We start from the raw sequence: 22,322 nt of genomic DNA on the forward strand, positions 1-22,322 counted from the left end.
TCGTTGGGGACGCAGTGAGTATAGTTCTAGAAACTGAATAAACATGAAACGCCAATTACATGCTGTGCTGAGGGAATACAAAGTACTCTGTTGATGTTGGGGTATTTAGTTCAGTGATGGCGGGGGGGGGGGGGGGGGGAGTACTCAAGAACACTATGAAAATAAAAGTCCTCCACCAAAGGGTTCTCTAAAGTTGTAAAGGTATTTGATATAAAACCATGTTTACTTACTCACATGAAGATCCTATTTCACCCTGACTTAAAAAATACCTTGCCCTCAAAAAGTGTATTGAATAAGAAAGACTTGGTAAATATTTTATATTTCACAGGTAAAATACAAGCAGGACAGTAAAATAAAGTCAAAAATGTAAGTCAAGTGAAACACAAGTAGCTCAACATTGTACTCGCTGTACAAGTACAATATTGTTAGCAAAAAAGGTTTTCCACCCCTTCTTTTGGGCAGCCGAGTACATGGCTTTGTATTCTCCCTGCTTAACACATAGTGTGTGATGTTTCTACTGCAGTATACTGTAAGGGGGTGAAAACATGGACACATTATACCATTTGATGTGGTTGCTGTTTTCTCAGTCTTTTAACCTGTCTCTTGGATTCTGCCTGTGTAGTTAAATGACAAATAAATGGGTTTAATTTGAGTTTGAATTACCAAAAACATTTACATTGTAGTGTCATTCACTGGATATATTCCCTAAACGTGCTATGAAATGCAGAAAAAAAAATACAATTATTTATTTGCAATTTACACTTAAAAAGAAAAGCGTATATATTTGTTATATGTTTCTATGGTTATGACAATAGTTTATCTAAATAGAAAAAAATACAAGAAAGGCCACGGGGTAAAAAGATGAATATGCTGTGTGTGTACAAACTTTCACTTTCCCCCTAACTCACGGTTGACTACATTTATTCTCTAAAAACAATCACAACTTAATGCTTTGTAGTTATTAATATTTATTGGTTTCCCGTCAGTCTATGTAGAATCATTGAGGCCGTTTGCTACCCTGCAGCATAGTTAGGCCCATTGATTTATTCGATATACAGGGGACGATTCTACAAGACAGAAAATAAACACAATGAATAGCTCCATCTAAAAGAGAAAAGGTGTACAATTTAACTAGTTCATTGTCTCCTGGCTACTGGCCAAACTGAATGTCAATAATAATGAGGGCGCACTTGTGGCTGATCTGGAGTCTGATCTACTGCCAGTGCAGAGACGGTGGCCCTTAAAGTTAAGTTGATGAAGGGTGGAGCTAGTGTGATGGTGATGATGATGATGATGATGTCATCGCTGGTCACTCAGTCTTGCGGTGGTGCGGTGTCCTCGTCTTCCTCAGGTAGAGAAGGGTCCGGCTGGGAATGCTTGCCTAGGCACGTACGTACACACACACACACACACACACACACACACGCATGCACGCATGCACGCACGCACGCATGCATTCATGCAGCAGAAACAGACACAGTAATGGGAAAAGACACACAGAGAAACACACAGATGTACACACACACACACACACACACACACACACACACACACACGCACACACACACACACACACACACACACACACACACACACACACACACACACACACACACACACCTGCATTAAGTGTAGCCGTGGCGCTGCTATCAGAATGATGTTGAAAGCCTTTAGCTCCAGTGTACATGAGCCCTTACGTCACTGCTGTCTTCCAGATACCGTCATAGTCGTCCTTTATAGGAATCTGTCATTTTTTTAGGCATGACGATAACCACCAAAATAACCTCTACATCGCTGCGCATTTCCAACATATCTGTTGTTGCTTTTGTCTCGTAATGTCAAGTTCATATCAAAGTCCACATTCAGGCTGCCAACCATGTAACAGAAATTACATTAATACGTTCTTACGAGTCGCATAATTAATAATTTGTTGTGCCCAATTTGTTCCATAATCCCCCCTGTAGTGTGTGGCTTATCCATGAGGTAAGAAGGCAGGTAGATGGTCAAGAATGTGTGGAGCAGTGCCAGGAGCCACAGCCCCAGCAGGGGCCTGGCCCCCAGCAGGGGCCCTCTCTGTCTGGGACGCAGCCACAGGAACAGGAAATGTCTGCTCCTAAATCCTCCATCAGTACAGATTAAAGTACCTCAGGGAACAGACTGTACTCTCTCTCTCTCTCTCTCTCTCTCTCTCTCTCTCTCTCTCTCTCTCTCGAGAGAGAGAGAGAGAGAGAGAGAGAGAGAGAGAGAGAGAGAGAGAGAGAGAGAGAGAGAGAGAGAGAGAGATTGGAGCAGCATAGTTGATGGACTGTAATCTTTTTGAAATAGTTGCTTGTAATTTTTTTTTGTAAGTTTTCAATTCTGCTCCAAATAATAATAAATTATAGTGAGTGATAATAAATGATATGATGTAGATAGATAGATAGATATGCAGAGAAAGATATGTCGATACATAAACTGATTGATTGATCTATCTATGATTTGTAGAATAGTTTCCATACCTCCTATCATAACATTCATTGGAGTATGCATGTTTGACCAGACCAGGCTGATGACAAATCAGTTTGTATCAACAAACCAAGGCCATGTGGCAATTACATCAAACGGTGATATATTAAAATCAAAGCAAGTTGGAGCATGATCGACCGACCATTGCAGAGGAAAAAGGTCTGCAGTGAACTAATAAATAGGAGTTTTCCTCAGCTCCTTCCAGTGGGGGACGGCCGTTCTGCTGAAATCATCTCCTGGTGAGGTGTGACGTGCGTTTGTTGGACAGTTACAGGGGGAGCTAAGGGCACGACCACTTCCAATAGTTTGTGTTGAAACCAACCCTCACACACGGAAGGGGAAGCTAAGGGAACCAAAGTAAAGTAATGGGCAGGTTGTGTGTTAATCTGTGTGCGTGTGCTTGGGTGTCCGTGTGTGCGTGCGTGCGTGCGTGTGTTTGTGCTCGAGTGCTTGTTATGGAATAAGGAATAAAAACAGGTTTCCAGGGTTGCAATAGGAAAATAATCTACATTTTAACATATAGCTTTATTTAGTGTAATTCTGTCATCTAATGATTTGACTAAATCCGTTACCATAGGGATTTGTAAAAATCACTTACATTTGTGCCGAAACCTTCCTAAGAGCAGGTTATCTACTATTGTGCGCTATCGCCACAATAGTAAAAGCTATTATATATCTATATTATATATATATTTTTGGATAAGACATTGTTGTATAAAGTACATTTGTCGATTGCCGTGTATATGTGTATACAGCTAAATATCAATGCATGTTGACCCGCATTGATCCCAACCTCTCAAGTGCTATAGCCAGTGATAGATTAAAATCGTTTAGATTTGTGGCTGGAGAGCACTCAAACTAAAGTCTAGGCAGCATCGGCCCAACAAAGTGATTTAGACAAATGATATTGGTATAGTGTATATAGTGAAGCCAGCAGAGTTACAATGGTTTTATCACTCAGAGCGGGAGGGTCTTTTGGCAAACAGGGGTAATTCATCTGAGTAAAGCTCCACTAAATCACTAGTAAAAAATCTCTGGGCCGGGGGTTTCTACACCTCCTTAAGGAAGTGCTCTACCCAGGGGGGAGGAAACACAGACCATCGCAACAACGTAGTACATCACGACGAGAAATCAAGACTAAATCAAATGGAAAAAGATCTGGAGGAAAAATCCACGCAATAATCAACACAATCAGTACACACACGCTTTTGGATTGTCAACATAGGTGACATGTGTGGTTGAATAGGAGACAATGGTTTCAGAGTTGAGAACCTGTTGACGTGTGCCTAAGGGGCCGCTCCACTACTTGGAGGTACCAGCCCCTGGTGGTGGAGTAGAGGGGGGGGGACATACAGGTGCAGCAGGAGACATGCGGACACACTGTGGAGGGGGACCGTGAGACCCTAAGGTCAGCCAGCCCTGCAGCGATGGGGCGGTCTGAGAGGAACGCCCCAATGCTGTCTGCAGAGGGGGGCGCATCTGACAAAGCCTGGGTAGGAAAACTCTGATGAGTGCGTGCGTGTGTGCGCGGGTGCATGGGTGCGTGGGTCCGTGTGTGTGTGTGTCTGCCCCAGAGAGACAGTGGAAGTATGTTGGTGAAGGATAATGTTAAAGAGACTCTTTATTTTAATGTTTCTGTGCTAAATGAGCCAGAAGTATAATCGGATAATCGGATAATCCAGTCCCACCACACCATGTCTTACATGTTTAAATGTCATTTAAGTTAGCAAATGAACTAGAATAAAACAAATATCTATTATTAAGACATCCATAATATGTATCTCAATATTATTCACTTTATTCACAGCAACTTCTTCAACAAGCACAATTTCATCAGATCACCCGTAGGAGTAGCTTCAGGAATCCTTTTGAGAACACTTTTGTGTAAAAATGTGTGTGCGTGCGTGTGTGTGTGGTGGGGGGAAATATATGTGTGTGCGTGTGTGTAGTTTTTATGTGTTTATGAGTGTGTGCATCTGGCATGCTTATGAGTGTTTTTCCCCACATTTCAAAGACATCATTGTTTGTTGTCAACACACAGAGTCTGGTGTGCTTATTGGGAAAGAGACATTGGGATGGATGGAGCACAAGGAAAGAGGAGAGAGAGACAGAGAGAACAGAAAGGCATCAAGGGTTCGAGAGAAGGAAAAGCAGGAGTGTGCGTGAGGTAGAAGGTAGCTATCGGGAGACGGAGCCCGGACTGGAAACTTCCTCTTTATGGTCACATGACAAGTCTGAGAAAGACAGAGAGAGAGCGAGGAGGGAGGTATGGGCGAGACACAGGGGTTACCGCGATGCAGACAGATGAGAGAGACGGGGGACAGAGAGACAGAAGAGAGGTTAGTCTGTTGCTCGTGGTGTGTTGATAAAAGAAGAAGAAACCTTTTTATGTAGGCCTGTGGGTTCAGTTTTGAAAGCATGATATTATTAAGTTATTTATTCAAATCACAAAAGAAGCCACTAGTGGTGTAGATATAAAAATCATTGATTCTCAAGTGTAATACATTTCCTCTGGGTTTGCAGGGCAACTTTGAGGATTGCTTTGGCAATTATGTAGAAAAACACTCAAGTGTTTATCCCTCAAAGGTATTAATTGTCAGTTGTCTATAATCACAGCCTGAGATTATAGATAACTGACAAATAATACTTGATACTTTTCACAGGCTACTTATGGTTGTTGACATGGTTCGGCTTATGGCCCTTTCTCAAAGGCATTCGGTCAATGTGTCACTGTGATTCTGTCATCATGTTAAACACAGTGTGGTTGGTCTGCATGCCTTCACTTGCCTTCCATGTGGGATCTAACCCAATAAAGAGAAAGCTTAAATGTCTTTATTCCTTTATTTATTACAAATGTATATCCTGCAACTGATCATTGCTGTGATAGGTGGCAATCCTCTCTCCTCCCTTAAAAGCACTTAATTTACAACAGTATCCGTAGCCATAGACAACAACTCAGGAACGTTGTGCCACGTGCGTGAATGCGTTTGTTAAATCTTAAAGGTATTTACCCCCTGAACTGTTGCTGTCTGCTACTCCTCTCGCTTCATTGGCCAAAAGCAGCACTGTCTCATTCCCATTGGCCTCCTCCGGCCCATTGTGATTGTCCCACAGAGCAGGACTGCCATAAAGCTGTGCTGTGATGGGACTCATTTGGCCGTCAGTCTCACAGACGTCTGGACCGAGAAGATGTTGCTCCACCCCCATCTGAAGCTCTGGAGAGAGAAAGTAGTCCCTGGTAGAACAATGCTACCACTTCAAGTAATAGCCTGATACTCCACTGCAGGTTCGAGCATAATACTCTGGGGGCTTGGGTGCTTAAAGTCGCCCTGTCGTCATCTTGTTGTGATCATGATAACCAGGATGTTCATTGTGGCTTTTGGGGGGGCATGCTGAACACAACAACTACTACAAAATAATGAGAGGCTGCTCAGTGCAGAGCCAATGGGTGGAGCTCAGCCTGCTCCAACTCTAGGTCCAGCTCCACCTCTAGGTCCAGCCACGTCCCAACCCAAAGGCATTAGTTTGACTCAAATTTGTAGCGCAAGTTCGAGAAGCATCTAGCTGCAGAAGATAACTCTAACTGCTACCCATGACAGAAATAGCCCTGTCCTGACAGAACAAAGATATAAAACAAAACAATGAGGGAGAACCGCACGTGTGAGTGTCACGATCCATACCAGAACCCAGTTTGTTCTACCTAACCTTAACAATAACAATAACCCTAACCCTAGCCTGATCCGTACTAGAACCTAGTTGGATCTACCTAATCATAACCATAACCCTAACCCTATCCTAAACACATAAACCTAACCATAAACCTATCCTTAACACCTATACCTAACCATAACCCTATCCTTCGCACCTAAATTGAACCATAATCCCTAACCTTAACACATAAACCTAACCATAACCTTATCCTTAATACCTAAACCTAACCATAACCCTAACTTAACCCCCTAAACCTAATCATAATCCCTAACCTTTACCCCTAAACCTAATCATAATACCTAACTTTAACACCTAAGCCTAACCATAACCCTAACCTTAACCCCTAAACCGAACCATAACCTTAACCCCTAAACCTAACCATAATCCCGACTTTAACACCTATACCTAACCATAATCCCTAACCTTAACACATGAACCTAACCATAACCGAAATCCTAATGGGACTGACTGATCAGTATAAAACCCAAACCCCAGATGGACTATATCCAGAGAGGTCCAGACACTAGGTCCAGCTCCACCCCTTTGGCTCTGAAGTGAGTACCACTTGCATACAATGTGTAATGATTTGGTGTGTTAGTTTATACAAACATGAAACAATGAAACATGCGTATATCCTCTGCTATAAAGGCTTATTATTTTAATTAATGCAACAGTTTGCATGCAATTTTCTAGCAGACAGAAAATAAAGTGTAAATATATTCAAAGTACATGTTCTCATAAAAGTCGCAATGCTAAAACTATTGACTGGATTGTTAATCTAAATGAATCCATCTACATTCTTCAAATGGGATGAGAACGACATCAGCGGTGTGGCAGCAGGCCTTCCATACATTAAGGTTGAACCCGTCAGCAAAATCTCCCACGACCCAACACCATGTTCTGCTTTCACTCTTAAACAACAGGATCAGGTTCACATAACGTTAACTGAAACCCAAGATAAGAACAAAAGCAAACAAAAACCAAAGATCAAGCGAAGGAATGCTGATTATAATAGATTGTAACGAATAAAGGTTGTTGCTTAACGGTCTGAATGTGTGAGCGTTGCACTGCGTTAAGGTAATCTCATCATGCACTCCTTCCATCTCCAGGACTGGTGGGACCTGCACATATTGAAAAGCACTTTGTTGCGTTCAGACTCAGGGTTTTTTCTGCCAGGTACTGAGCTTGTGGAGCAGGACTGATCATATCTCAGGCAGGAAGGCAGCACACCAATCGATAGGATATCATCCAATTTAACACAAGTGCTTCACTGACCATGCCTGGCTTATGAAAGACTTAAGAATGAGGAGGCTTCTGTTGAGCTTAAAATGGGTTTAGTGAGGCTGTAAAAGAACAGGTTACATGTTACTTTTTCAACAATGTGTAACTATGTTACATGTGTGTAACCAATGTTCGAACATTTGGACGATAACAAACTCAATGGGAGATGATGCATTAGCATAAGAAATTTGGCTGATAATATTTGTAGATGAGTGTATTTGTCAGTTTAAAATACAATTGAATGACATACGTTTATTTTAAAATATTCATGGAATGGATTATCATCCATATGAATGGATTTCTAAATGTACGTATAAGCCATATGGTACATTAGCTCACCAGCAGCAGTCCCAGTGGTCACCAAACACACACACTTGCACGCGCACGAGCACGCGCACGCACACACACACACACACACACACACACACACACACACACACACACACACACACACACACACATACACACACACACACACACACACACACACACACACACAATCACACAGCACTCAGAGGTGATCAATAAGCTTTTACCGTCTCGATTTCCTGGAAGTACTCTACCCACTGGTGTGGAGCCCTCCCTTCTCTCTCCCTCTCTCCCTCTCCCTCTCTCCCTCTCTCCCTCTCTCTCTCTCTCTCTCTCTCTCTCTCTCTCTCTCTCTCTCTCTCTCTCTCTCTCTCTCTCTCTCTCTCTCTCTCTCTCTCTCCCTCCTTCAACCATATACGACAACAAAATAATAATCATGCTGCCACCCATCCATATAAAAATGCAGATACTCCTACATTAAATTAATATGCTCTGTAGTAAATCACAGGCCTAGTGTGGCTGAATGAGCATGATAACAAAGTGCTTTCATTGTCTGTTATGGTCATGAAGCAGCTTCTACATAAACATACTGTACTGTAATGGACATGCTGTAGCTTCTATAGTAGACATACTGAACAGTAATGATCATTAGCTTCTGTAGCAGACATATTGTACTATAATGGTCATGCAGTAGCTTCTGCAGTAGACATACTGTACTTTAATGGTCATGCAGTAGCTTCTACAGCAGATATACTGTAATGGTCATGCAGTAGCTTCTACAGTAGACAAACTGTACTGTAATGGTTATGAAGCAGCTTCTACAGTAGACAGAAGACAAACTGTACTGTTATGGTCATGCAGCTGTTCTTCAGTAGATTTAGTTATGTTGTGGTCATGTAGCTCTTCAGTTGATGTAATCTGTTATGGTCATGCAGTTCTGCTCTTCAGTAGATTTAGTTATGTTATGGTCATGTAGCTCTTCAGTTGATGTAGTTCTGTTATGGTCTTGTAGCTCTTCAGTTGATGTAGTTCTGTTATGGCCATGTAGCTCTTCAGTTGATGTAGTTCTGTTATGGTCATGCAGCAGCTAATATACCTTATATTGTTATGTTCATGTAGCACAGGATACAGGCTGTAATAAATGATCCACTGTTTCTCTGGCAGCAGACATGGATGTTGGCTAGTGAGCCCAGCACTAGGGCTCAAAGGAGTCGACAGGAACGGCATGCTTTGCTTTCTTTGGAGAAAGTCATTTTAAGTCTCTCTCGCTTTCTATCTCTCTATCACAAACACACACACACACACACACACACACACACACACACACACACATACACACACACACACACACACACACACACACACACACACACACACACACACACACACACACACACACACACACACACACACACACACACACACTCACACACTCACACACACTCTCACACATTCATGGAGATTGTGATTGTATTAACTTCCATAATATAATTCTGTGTTCAATTTAATGTTGGATGGGAAAACGGAGCAAAGCAATGTGATTGGCCTCTATTACAGCCAGGCCTGACGCCGGAGGGCAGAGAGGGCCCGTATGGGGTCTGGTTCAGAGGCCTGTCCCCCCCCCCCCTCCACCCCGCTCCCTGCTCTATTAATCCTACGGGAAATAAAGTGGAGGAGGTGGGGGGTAAAAAAAAACAAGCGAGGTCAACCGCTAGGAAATAAACAATCTGATAACCCAAGCTAAAACGAAAAAAACACCAATCGGGCAACTCAGGACAACAAACACAGCAGACATAGCACGGAGAGGCGCCGGTGTGGAGACAGCTGCAGTCGGACCCTGTACAAACATGTCACTAGCGGTCTTATGCTCTCTGCATGGCTTTGACACAAAGGGCTGTAGTGTAGTAGGATGGGGTGGATGTCCGGGACTGGGGTGCCCTTACCTTTCATGGTGGGCGCAGCGTAGGTCCCCTGCTTCCTCTGAGCAGCCTCTGGATCCTATGGAGAGAACACAGAGATATCTGCTGTTACCACCCACAGAGACGATGGGGAAACATAACATCATTCACATTGATACGGAAGACTTTCTAAACTAAAGTACACGACTGGATCCTTTTAGGATCCACTAAAGTGTGTTTGTGGTTCTGGAACAGGATGCACCATTAAATAGTGTAACTCGCCGTTGTGCATTCATGTATTGTTGTTGAGAGGCTGTAGACACTAGGTTTGTTGTACAGTGTTTATGGCCTGGAGATCCCAGCTCAAGGTTCTACAGTAATGAGGCCCACCAGGACGTACCGACATCGAAACTAAAAGTCACCTGTAGGCCTACAGAGAGGCTTTGCTGTGGTGGTGTATTCACACATCACACATCTCAATAGAACCATGTCGTTTAAACCTTGTTTTTTGGATATTGGACGTTGATATTAGACATTGACATTGATATCTGACATTGATATTGAACATTGATTTTGATAATGGACATTGATATTTGACATTGACCACACTCTGAATTACAGCGATTTGATACATCATTCCATTAAGTAAAGACTTGCCCTGCGTTTCAACTTCCAATACCCAGACTACCATACGTTCTAGAATGCCAGAAAAAGATTTAGTATGTCCCAATACATACAGTAGCATGGAAAATACAGTACGCCAAAAATACCAGGATGTTGAACTACATACGGTCACAGTTCGCAGTAAGCAAGCCAGCATGCTTTTTGGCTTTTGCCCACAATGCTCTGCGCAGCAGAGGATCCTTGACTGACCCTGCAAAAGTCATACTGTGTGCAACAGTATGTACTGTTAGGATAGCTGCAAGTACGTACTGCAGGTAAAAAGAAAAAGTATGCTATTTGGACAGCAACCCGGGTCATCAGTATGAGTCCTGTGTGTCTAGCGATGTGCACCTGCCCAGGAGTCATGCAGCAGCACTTGGGCCTTAGTATTACACAATTCATGTAGATATGTCAAGTTTCAAAATGTCCTCAATGGATATGATATTAGAATTAATGCTGAGAAGGGCATCCTGCTAGATGCACAACAGTAAAGAGCAGGACAACGCTGTGTCCCCAGCCGTCTGTGGAGGTGTTACGCACATGGACTGTATAAAATTAACATTGACATTGAGGGGATTTTGCTGACGCAAGCAGCTCATCAGGAGCAGTAAGGGTGAGGCGTCTCGCTCAGGGACACCTTGACACTCTGCTAGGAGGAGCGGGGGAACGAACCAGTAACCTTCTGGTTACCAGTCAACCAGCCGCCAAAATTCAGATTAAAACTGCTAATTATCAAATAGCCAGCTGATTGCATAATCAGCTGGTTCAGGAGAACTGGTCAAGCTCTGTGGAGCCATTTCCGTAGGTCCTTTGGCTCAGGGGCCCCTGGCCTGTCCCTCCTCCCGCTCACACAGATCTCCAGCAGACCATTACAACCTCTTATCTGATATGGGGACGTACAGAGGGGCACCCTTTGGGAGCTGTTTGTTTGGTTGTTGGTTGTTTATTGTCATACACAACCAAGATGGGTGCAGCTGATGGGTCGTGCATTCCCTTGATGTGGTCGTCGGTCTCTCCGATGGCGTCCAGAGGCGTTTTGGTCGGTGCCGCTGATAACGCTCCTTGGAAGTCATAAATTAACTGAGAGGTATCAGACTAATGTGCGGTTAGGAAACGGTCTGTCATTGTAAGGCTATTAAAATGCGCTTTCAAACAAAGAATAAATAAATAACCAGATAACAATAACATAATCTTGGTCTGTTTTAGAACTGTGTGTGTGTGTGTGCGTGCGTGTGTGTGTGATGTAATATACAAACCTGCGTCTCTCCACTTGCAGTGTTCTGTCCTCCCGCATCTGCAGAGAGAGAGAGAGAGAGAGAGAGAGAGAGAGAGAGAGAGAGAGAGAGAGAGAGAGAGAGAGAGAGAGAGAGAGATACACTTGGTGAGAGTTGTTAACTGGTTTCATTCTTAAAAACAACCTCAATCTGTCATTGGACTAAAGGACCAAAGTCTCACACCCACTAATGTAAGAGCCACAGGGGTCTTCAAACAAAAAACTCAAAATGTTTTGCATCGTTCTTTTATTCTAATATCTCTGCACCTGTTACAAAATGATGACGTGTTAGCAGGCCCACATTCCACTGCACACGTTGTTTGAAAGAGTATTCAAAGAGTCTCAGTGTTTATTTATGAGCAGCGTCGCGGCCTCGGAGCCGGATTGAGTCTTTAAGGCCCCTCAAGCGGGCTCACGTTCACCAGCTGGCCCCAGGTACACAGAGGCTGACCTCTTTTATACAATTAAGCAGTTCCTTGAGAAGGATTTGTAATGAGGTTCTCTTTCTCACCCATTCTCTGTTTACCTCCCTCCTCACTCCTCCCTGGCTTCCTCCCTCTCTATCTGGCCGACCCTCTGAGACACAAACACGTGTGGAGCGCACAAGCCTGCTACTCTCTGTCTCTCCTACTCCTCCTGCTCCTCTCTGTCTCTCGTGCTCCTCTCTGTCTCTCCTGCTCCTCTCTGTCTCTCCTGCTCCTCTCTGTCTCCCCCCCCCCCCCCCCCCCCCCCCACACACACACACACAAACACTTATCTCCATCTTTCCAGTCAGAACAAAGAACACTTATCATCCACTGCAACAATAATTTAATAAAGATTCCATTACAACCCCCCCCCACAGAGCTCTCTCAACCCTGGTCTCTATACATCAGCACTATTGTCTCTCTCTCTCTCTCTCTCTCTCTCTCTCTCTCTCTCTCTCTCTCTCTCTCTCTCTCTCTCTCTACCTGTTCCAATGGGCAGTCTGTATATCTGCAGAGTGGCCGGAGTTGGTCTTCTGCGACGGATCTGGGAAGGGACACACACACACATGTACACACATGTACACACACACACACACACACACACACACACACACACACACACACACACACACACACACACACACACACACACACACACACACACACACACACACACACAGACATGTAGTGTGCACGTGACATTTGCTTAAAAGACAAATATCTTGTGCATTAGAATTGCTTTCAATTAAAAAAGCAGCTGAAATAATCCTCGGACATTCATGTTCCACTGTATTACATTTCCTGAAATCACCATCTGCTATACAAAATGTTGTCAAATGTGGTTTGAACAATTCGACATGATCTCTGTATCCTCAATACAACGACTTTCATATTCTACACATTAACATTAAATCTGTCGTAGGACCCTGACTAGCCAGTTATCACAGCCTTAATCCTTAGTCTCAGTGGTTTAATCCTCTTCCAGGCTTCACCCCTCTAGAGAGGTAAACAACAGCAGTAAAACTATCAGTCAAATTGATCGCCGCTTGCTGCCCCAACTCTGTTCCCAACACATAGAAATACACATTTAAATAAGTTTAAATTTAAATAAAGACTACCTCGTCAGAAACAGAACAGAGCCATGATCATATAGCTATGCTGGTTTAAGGGGTTGAACCCAGTGCTATAACCGCATCACATACCCAGTAGCCTATGGACATTTAGGTGAACACACATGTTTGCACTGTTGCGCATATATCACAGAGAGAAAAAACACACACAACGTCACACACGCAAACACACACACACACACACACACACACACACACACACACACACACACACACACACACACACACACACACACACAGACTCACGTGTTCGGCGGCCTGGGGGTCTAGTTGGCCCTGGAGCGGGGGGACATCGAACTGTAGCTTCTTAGGACTGCTGGGCTCCATTATTACTGACTAAGGGACAGAGAGAGAGAGACAGAGGGAGAGAGAGACAAGGGGAGAGAGGGAGGAGAGAGATAGAGAGAGAGAGAGAACCAAGAGAGAGAGTGAGAGGGGAGGAGACAGGAAGAAGGGAGGAGAGAGGGGGTGTGGCTCTTCTCAGCTTGGACGCTCCATTATCACTAATTGACAATACTTAGAGAGAGAGAGAGAGAGAGAGAGAGAGAGAGAGAGAGAGAGAGAGAGAGAGAGAGAGAGAGAGAGAGAGAGAGAGAGAGAGAGAGAGAGAGAGAGAGAGAGAGAGAGAGAGAGAGAGAGAGAGAGAGAGAGAGAGAGAGAGAGATGGATGAGAAGTTAATAAGAGGACATCGTGTGACTTCTAAAAAACGCTACAGCCATTCAAACTGATACAACTGCCAACAATAATCCCAAAAAGTAAACACAAAAGCATCTTAGCAACCGCTTGTGTTGCCATGGGCTTTAGAACCACTTCAAATTAAGCTTACTGAAAGATTTCAGTCGAACATTACAGCCGTTAAGTCTTGTCACTGTACACCTGGTAATGGTTTATTTTCTTTTTAATACATCATTGCGCCTCATACTGCTGTCTGTCTGCCTGGAGCCCAGAAATGATTGGCTACTTGCCTGAGCAGAGGATCCTTAAAGTGAATCTGAATCATAGTGCAAAGGAATGAGAGAGAGAGAGAGAGAGAGAGAGAGAGAGAGAGAGAGAGAGAGAGAGAGAGAGAGAGAGAGAGAGAGAGAGAGAGAGAGAGAGAGAGAGAGAGAGAGAGAGAGCACACAGGAATTTAATGCAACTGTTTTCTCTCTGTTTCCAACTCCCACTCAGAGCGACCTTCAACCACTGGTGACGTCTTGAGTGTGCATGTGCGTATGAGTGCATGTGTTTGTGTGTGTGAGCGTGTGTGTGTATGATGCGTGTGTGTGCGTATGTGTGTGTGTGTGTGTGTGTGTGTGTGTGTGTGTGTGTGTGAGCGTGTGTGTGTATGATGCGTGTGTGTGCGTATGTGTGTGTGTGTGTGTGTGTGTGTGTGTGTGTGTGTGTGTGTGTGTGTGTGTGTGCACATGCAAAAGCACGCTTGAATAACTGTTTGTTGCCAGTACTTCACAAAATGCTTAGTGTCTGAAATCTAGAGACATTTAGTAGCTCACATTGCTGGAAGGAACTGTATATATCCACACACACACTGTACAAAGAGCCTCCTGTTGGGTGGTAAGTGGAAACAGCAGCAGATCTGACGTTTAGAGAAGTTTCTGCCTCTATATTTCTTATTGCATGCGTCACACATCAATGGAGCATTGAAAATGTTACACAGTCTGATTCCAACATGAAACAACATGAAACCCAAAATCCAAATTGCATTTGTACCGTGCAGATTAATTTGTTTCTTTTTTGAAGAGAAATGCCAAATCACTTACTTTATGATTATTCAATACATGTTGCGTACGAGCAGGAATATGGAAAAATTAATAGTTGTAATTGTAATGAGCCAATAGCACTAAAGCAGCAGATGTCCGTGTGTGAGTCTGAGGATCCACCAACGTGTTCTCCAACCTAAAGGCCAGAAAAGGTTCAACATCTCCAGCCTAAACGACTGGTTGACAGAACACACAGGCATGGGAAGTTTCTGTCCTCCAAAACAAAATAGAGGATGCAGAAAGAAATTTAGCAAGAAATTTGCATTTATATTCATAATCTTCTTTCAGTGGTTTAGTTAATTCTAGTTAGTTAATGTAGCGGTTTCACATGGGGGTTCATATGGACGCTGCTGCCCCTGAAACCATGCAGTTTGCATGTTGTTTGAATCAAAGTCTTTGCATCTGTAGTCATCTGAGCGATTATGTGTAGTGTTATATTTAAGCATTAGATCACGCCAGGCTGTGGTATGTGCTCATTATACCACTGTTAAGGGGCCTTGTCCGGCCACGACGCGCAGCGGAGGGCCGGCGACCCCCTTCGCGGTGGTATAATGAGCACATGCCACTGACTGAAGTGATCTATTGCTTTTATACAACGGTTACTGTTATGGCGAAACGAAAGTCATAGACACACTACATTTAAAAAGAAACCAAGAAAGTAGCCGCTTTATTAAAGAATACAAAAAAGTAGTCCCTCCTGGCTGCCGCCATGCATCGACTGTCGCTATGCAACACACTTTAGCATCCCTCCGAGAGAAGGCTCCGATAGAGCGGTTCGCCGGCAATTTATCCTATGGTGCAGTTCACTCGCCGTGTGCCTAAGCTTTCGTTAGTCTCTCCATCGCCTTGCTCACTCCCGGAGTAACAACATTTACACCCTCTCCATCATCCAACATATGTTTTACTTTGTAACTGTTTCTACTTCCAGGCGCGGAGTAATATGCAAACTTTCACAAAATGATCGGGCGTCATAGCAGTTATGTATACGCTCATTATACAACAGTTGGGAACCAATCAGATCGCTGGATTTAGGTCCCCCGTTGTATAATATGTTACTGATGATGCTCTTTCAATAAAAAAAAACGTAGATTTAGATTGATCCGAGGATGACATTTCTTCTTCTGATCAATCGGAGTAGCCCGACAAATCCATTCCAAAGGTATAATTTAATAAATAAATTTTGTTTAATCAGATAATCATGACATTAATACCACTTCAAGGTTTTATGAGGGATTAGTGCATTAATAAAGTAAAATGGTAAAAGGGTCGTAGACCTACAGGAAGTGCTACAAACACACAATATTTGGGCCACAGAATGACTAGAGAGTATGTTTGAGATGCATGTTGCATTTTTTTATATGAATCAGGGCAGAAAAGAGAGAGAGAATCTATTTGAGGGCTCTAGCTCTACAGTAAGAGACTCCTAAAGCCAAAGCAACTTCTCCATCTTGTGACGTTGCACACCACGGCCCACTTCTTCCCAGACCAATAACCCAACATCCAACACACATATCTGAGAATCACAGCTCTAAATCATTAAAAAACGTTTCTTTTTTTTTATCTCGTAAGGTGATGAAAAACCTAGGGTTAGGGTAAACACAGGCCAGTTGTGTTCACACGCCTTAAGGCATACGTTTTTATCTTCATCACACCAGAGTCGCCTTTCAAGATGGGTCCCAGGAATGACATATCCCGGATTTTGAATCCAGAATAGGATGTGTTATGAATATTAAAGAAAGTGAGCGCTTAAAGGTCCCATGGCATGCTACTTTATGGATGCTTTAATATAGGTATTAGTGGGCCCATAACACAGTATTTGAAGACGTTCCCGAAATTCAGCCATGGTGCAGAATTACAGCCACTACGAGCCAGTCGCACATTGAGCTTTCCCCAAACACGCCGTTTCGGTGTCTGTAGCTTTAATGCAAATGAGGAGGAGAGAGGCGGGTCAAGGAGGAGGGTGGGGGTGTGGCCCTGAGCAGCTCGCGGCCACGGTACCATGCGCTCTGTTTACAGAGGATGCATCGCAATGGCGAGGCACACACAGCCTTTAGCCGTGTTCTGTAAATATTCTAGAACACTCCGGGTGCTCTGGCAGGAGTCCTGGAGCTCATAAATTATCTAAATAATATCATATTGTACATAGATATCTATATCATATAATATATATTATCACGGCCAAAAGCTGTCTGCGCCTCCAGACGATATTATGAATCTCAAACGAATGCGTCGGGTTCTCCGACGTCTCTGGTTCTTCCACTTACACTTCCACATCAATCTTCCACATCAATTGTCTCCCGCCGGAGCCCCGCTGCCACGGGCAGCGGGGTTCCTGCGGGAGACAATCGCGGGCAACAATCCCTTTCTCCTCCATGTCGTGGTTCATGTACTTCAGGGAGTCAAAGCCAAAGTTCCTTACCTCCAATACCTTCACCACCATGGCTGAGATAACCCCCACTACGAGTCTCGTTGTGGAAATACAACAGACGTCAGTGAACCCGACGTGTTATGCGTCATAACACCAACAGCAGAACGGTTATCCAAATAACAAAGAAGCGTACAACAGTCGTAGCTCATTGTCTCATTAGCGGGCCCAATTTTCGGGGCGGGCAAAGCAGAGACCTTTAAGCGCTCACTTCCCTGTATGAAGACATACAGGGAAAAATTCCAAATCGGCGCGTCTGAGCTTTGTTTTTTCAAAGACAGAGCAGAATACCTAGTGCTAGTTTTACACCTAACGCCATTTCTAGCTACTGGGGGACCGCAGTCATGCTAGGGGAACTCATATTAATGTTAGAAAACCTCATAAAGTGAAATTTTCATGCCATAGGATCGTTAAGTACTACTTTAAAAAAGATATTGTTAAAGATTGACCCAGGCATTCTCCGGAGGTCGTCAGGGACCATAGTCTTTGCTCAAATTATGATTTGGTAGTAATTATAATATTTACTTTTTAATATGTTAGTTATATTTGATTGGTATGGATTGTGTTGGGATATTGATAATTCAATATAAAATAAAATTCCACACAGTATAGTACACATACTTTAGATCATTTCAGAAGCATTAAAACCATCGCAATTAATGTATACAAACTCTCACACACACACACACACACACACACACACACACACACACACACACTAGGGATCGACCGATATGGATTTGTAGGGCCGATACCAATACAGATTTTCTTGAGCTGATATTTGGAGCCGATACTGCTTTTGCTCCCTCAATTTACATCATAAGAATTACACATGATGATAACAAATTTCACAAGGCTCAATTTTCAAAAGGAACATCTATTGAACTGTCTGTAAATCATGCAGGGAAAATATATTAAAAAAATTAAATAAAATAATGATAATATCGGTTGATCACACACACACACACACACACACACACACACACACACACACACACACACACACACACACACACACATACACCCTAAAGTTAGTGATTCAATTGTATGCACAGCTTTGTATTAAACATAACATCGCATAGCTATGAACATAACACTTGCATAGCTATTTAGCCAGTGATCTCCCTGTAATTGGTTCCATCAAACAACTTAAAAACCTAACTTTTCCAAAACTAAAAAACAATAACTATTAAAACTAAAGTCTACCTATTCAGGGCCACTGTACCCGGCCTGGGTGTAGACTGTGACGTCACCCTGGTTGCTGGGCAACACCTGCAGCTGAAGGGTGGAAACCACCGTAAGAGGCCGACGAAAGCGACTGCGGGACGGGGCAGAGAGCAGCACGGTCCTCATGTCCTCGACATCTCTGTCCTGCACCTCCAGAGCCTCTGGAGCTCCGGGTCCGGACCCAGGGGATCCAGGCGCGTCCTCCTGATCCGCCCCGGGGCGTGAGGCGGCCTCAGAGCTGCTGCTGGAGCTGGACTCCGAGTCCCAGTCTTCTTCATGATCCGAGGCCTCCGAGCTGGACTCGCTGTCGCCATGGTGACGAGGCATGGAGCGCTTCTTCTGGTCATAGCAGGCGGCGCAGCGGGTCAGCTCCAGCACCTCCGGCGCAGGTCCCGTCTGAAACGAGGCCGGTAGTTTAAAGTTGATACATTTGGCAAACCTTTTCCCCGTGAGCTTGGTCAAATACACGACATAATGTGGTGCGTTGACAGTGTGATGAGTCAGTAATTGAACGAGTTACCAGGCACTCACAACTAGAGATGTCCGATATTATCGGCCCACCGATATTATCGGCCCGATATTAGCATAAAAATGTAATATCGGTCAATATCGGTATCGGATTTTTTTTTGCCTTAAAACCGATTTTTTTTTTTTTTTTTTTTTTTTTTTATAGCTCAAATAAATGTTTTCAAAATTGTGCAGTACAGTGCACATTGTAATTGACTCATATTTGTGCATTTATTCAATTAAGGTTATTGAGTTTTAGTTAAAGAAACATACTGCTATGTTGCACATAGTTGTTCAGGTACAATGTTTTATCATTTGTGAAGTCAAGTTTGCCCTATTTGTTGTGGACATTGTCAAGATTATCTCAGGGAGAGTGTAATCCAAACTGTTGTCTGAGACCATTAAAAAAATAAAAATAAACATGGCACTTTTCCCTTAAATTAAGTTGAAGTATTTTTCTTATTTTGCACAGACAATGTTAACATTTGGAAAGCCTTGTTGCATTCAAGAATGCATCCAGTGGGGCATCACAATAACATTAAGCATGTTGTGTTAATTCCACAACAGGAGATATGTAATGTTAACTAAATTAGGTTTGAGGAAAAATAAATAACCCAAATATCGACATCGGTATCGGCTGATATCGGAATCGAAAATTTAGAGTTGGACAATATCGCATATCGGATATCGGCAAAAAAGCCAATATCGGACATCCCTACTCACAACCTCTGACACAGCGTTGATGTATTGGACCCAGCCCTGATTTTGTACCTTGACGCAAAGTAGCGCCGTAGGAGAAGTCATAACATGGCCGGGGTATAGGAGGGGAGCAGTAGGAGGGATGCGACACCGACTTAACACAGGCTGTGTCCCATCGTCACCCGCATCATTTCTCCCAATCAGAAAGAGCAAAGGCAATGACCAGTTTTCCACCAGAGATGGCGCTGTTTCTAAGGATGTGTTAATATTTTCCACCAAACGACCCTTCCACAGAGCTGGTGTCCAAACACTGGTGTAACTAATACTAATTATGGTTCTGCTACTTGTATGTACCAGGGCATAGAATAAACTACTGCTGAAACGTCCTACAATGAGGCCTCTGGGAAAATGGCCTATTAACCGACAAGTACAAATTGTTTTGTGCATTTAGAAGCAACTCATTTAATTCAAGTTTAGTTCAGTTATCATTCAGGATTTACTTTATCTGATGGGGGTGTGCCAACTGATGTACATCTTGTCAGTCATGTCGTATGAGATGCAGGCTAATAATGTAAGTAATTTACCTTGGCCTTGGGTCCATCATTACTATCGTCTGTAAGACCAGTTCCACAATTTTGGTCCTCTTCTATTGACATGTCTAGAGAACACACAAATGGGTGTGGGAATAAATGATAAATAGCACAAACATGTAGGCCCCTAACCACAAAATAAAGCATACAAGGAAAATATGTTCGCACATATTCTTTAGATACTGTTATACATAAATAATCATTAAGTAATACCCACTGTTTAAGTTTGTCAGTATAAGCTTGTGTGTATGAGTCCTCGATCTCTAATTGAAGCACCAATCTCAATAGCAACAATACCTCCACACACATACTTGAGGCTGAACCATATGTATATGTATAAAGATTATAAAAGGGCACCTACCGAGACAGCGAAGGTCTCCGAGGTAGAACCTCTGTAATGAAGCAAAGAAGAAAAGCGGACCGCCACTGATTGGTGTCTGGTCCGATCCTTGTTCCTGTGACAACCCTCCAAGGTGTCTCAGAGCCGGAACCCAATATCCTCCTAACTACTCCCAGCCAGTTACCTGTTCCTTTGGCTTGATTGACACCCCCGCCGACTGCATGATAACAAGTGTGTGCATCAATACAATCAACAAACAGAAGGCTCCCTATGTATCCAGTGACGTAGCATGCTAGATATACCAGTAATGCCTTTATGTCTATTTACCAAGATAGAGAACACACGAGGGAACAAAACAATCTTAATCCTTCCCCTTTCCTTCCCTCTACCGGCACACAGCTGACGTCTCGCTGAGTCAGCTCCTTGAGACAGGTGCAAAGCGGTCACGATTTTACGTCTCCTATCAGTTAGTGTAGTGCGGCCACAAGACATTGGCCAGTGCATACCCACACCCTTTGTACACACAGGCACAGCCACGCATCAGAGAGCTCTGTTTACCAAGGGCCTCTCCTCCCCATTCCTGGTACCTGCATGCTTGTTCCCAAGCGTCTCGCTACATTGCTCGTGTATTATTATTGGATTTTGTCACGGGAAAGAGGGGGGGGGGAGAGGAGTGAGATAAGGGAATGATGAGGTGTGTTTGGTGATCACTCGCGTGAGACTCTCTCACTGCCAGGGTAAATCAATGTTGGGAAACCAGAGACATTTCAAACAGATAGGTAAAAATAAAACCTTTTGTTTGGGTTAGAAGGCCTACAGTTAAACTTTCAACAAAGGCTTATCTCAAGGCCATAATAATCAGTGTTTGGGTAGGGAGTTACTAGCATGTAGGTTTAGGTGTGCAGGCCATGCACACACAGACACACACATCTGACAGAGACAAGAAGAGTCCAACTCCTGAAGGTTTAATCTAGACCAGGGACCGTTGGGGGACAGTTACTAAGGCATGAGAACACTCTCCTCTGGTTTGGCCAAACGGAACAACATGGAGTACCCCCACACACACAATAGGGTTGTAAATAAGATAATACAGTTGAAAAATAAGTTACATTTCACTAACAGTGGAGCAACAATCACTCACTCACTTGCATGTCTGTTCATGACCTTGTGACCTTGGCTGGTCCGATCCTTGATCAGTACACAAGGTCATGACCTTGTGTCAGTAAACAAGACCACCTCTACTATGTACTATTAAGTAATTTACCTAACTCTTTTATCCGCAGCAACATACAGTGACTGAGTGAGGGTGAAATACTGTGTATTTTCACTCAGCCTTCCAAGCCTACATCCTCCCCAGTATGGTCCACCTCCGGAGCATCACAAACAACATCTTTAAAGGAATGGAATCACGGGCCGTTCAGGTGACAAAGACCAACATGAGAAGCTAGGGCACCCTCAATGCAACTTCAGCCACACAGCAACAGCACTATAAAGTAAATTTAATGTAATATTTAGTTGTATTAAATATTTTAAGAT

General features: G+C 43.5%; 1 protein-coding gene across 2 annotated transcripts; it reads right to left on the bottom strand.

The window, feature by feature from the left end:
• Nucleotides 1-302: 302 nt before the first annotated feature.
• ppp1r1c (protein phosphatase 1, regulatory (inhibitor) subunit 1C) lies at nucleotides 303-13,757 on the bottom strand. Of its 2 annotated transcripts, none has more exons than XM_030379111.1 (6): nucleotides 13,484-13,757; nucleotides 12,591-12,651; nucleotides 11,624-11,661; nucleotides 9,750-9,804; nucleotides 5,517-5,720; nucleotides 303-1,381 (listed from the first exon to the last, which is right to left on the bottom strand). In XM_030379111.1, exons 1-6 carry the CDS (start codon nucleotides 13,562-13,564, stop codon nucleotides 1,314-1,316), a joined length of 507 nt encoding a protein of 168 aa, XP_030234971.1. In that variant the 5' UTR covers nucleotides 13,565-13,757; the 3' UTR covers nucleotides 303-1,313. The 2 variants fall into 2 exon arrangements, with proteins under 2 accessions (XP_030234971.1, XP_030234972.1); XM_030379112.1 differs by lacking the exon at nucleotides 303-1,381 and adding an exon at nucleotides 4,109-4,739 and having other exon boundaries at nucleotides 13,484-13,749.
• Nucleotides 13,758-22,322: the final 8,565 nt, after the last annotated feature.

Source organism: Gadus morhua, chromosome 15 (genome assembly GCF_902167405.1).
Source record: "Gadus morhua chromosome 15, gadMor3.0, whole genome shotgun sequence".
NCBI lineage: Eukaryota > Metazoa > Chordata > Actinopteri > Gadiformes > Gadidae > Gadus > Gadus morhua.

Bases quoted from the DNA above. Each gene is read 5' to 3' on its own strand.
- ppp1r1c (XM_030379111.1), bottom strand. From the start codon at position 13,564: ATGGAGCCCAGCAGTCCTAAGAAGCTACAGTTCGATGTCCCCCCGCTC. The intron at 9,805-11,623 runs GTTTGTATATTA...TTCTCTCCATAG, and splicing joins CTGCAAGTGGAGAGACGCAG to GATCCAGAGGCTGCTCAGAG. The intron at 5,721-9,749 runs GTAAGGGCACCC...TTCTCTCTCCAG, and splicing joins CGCTGCGCCCACCATGAAAG to AGCTTCAGATGGGGGTGGAG.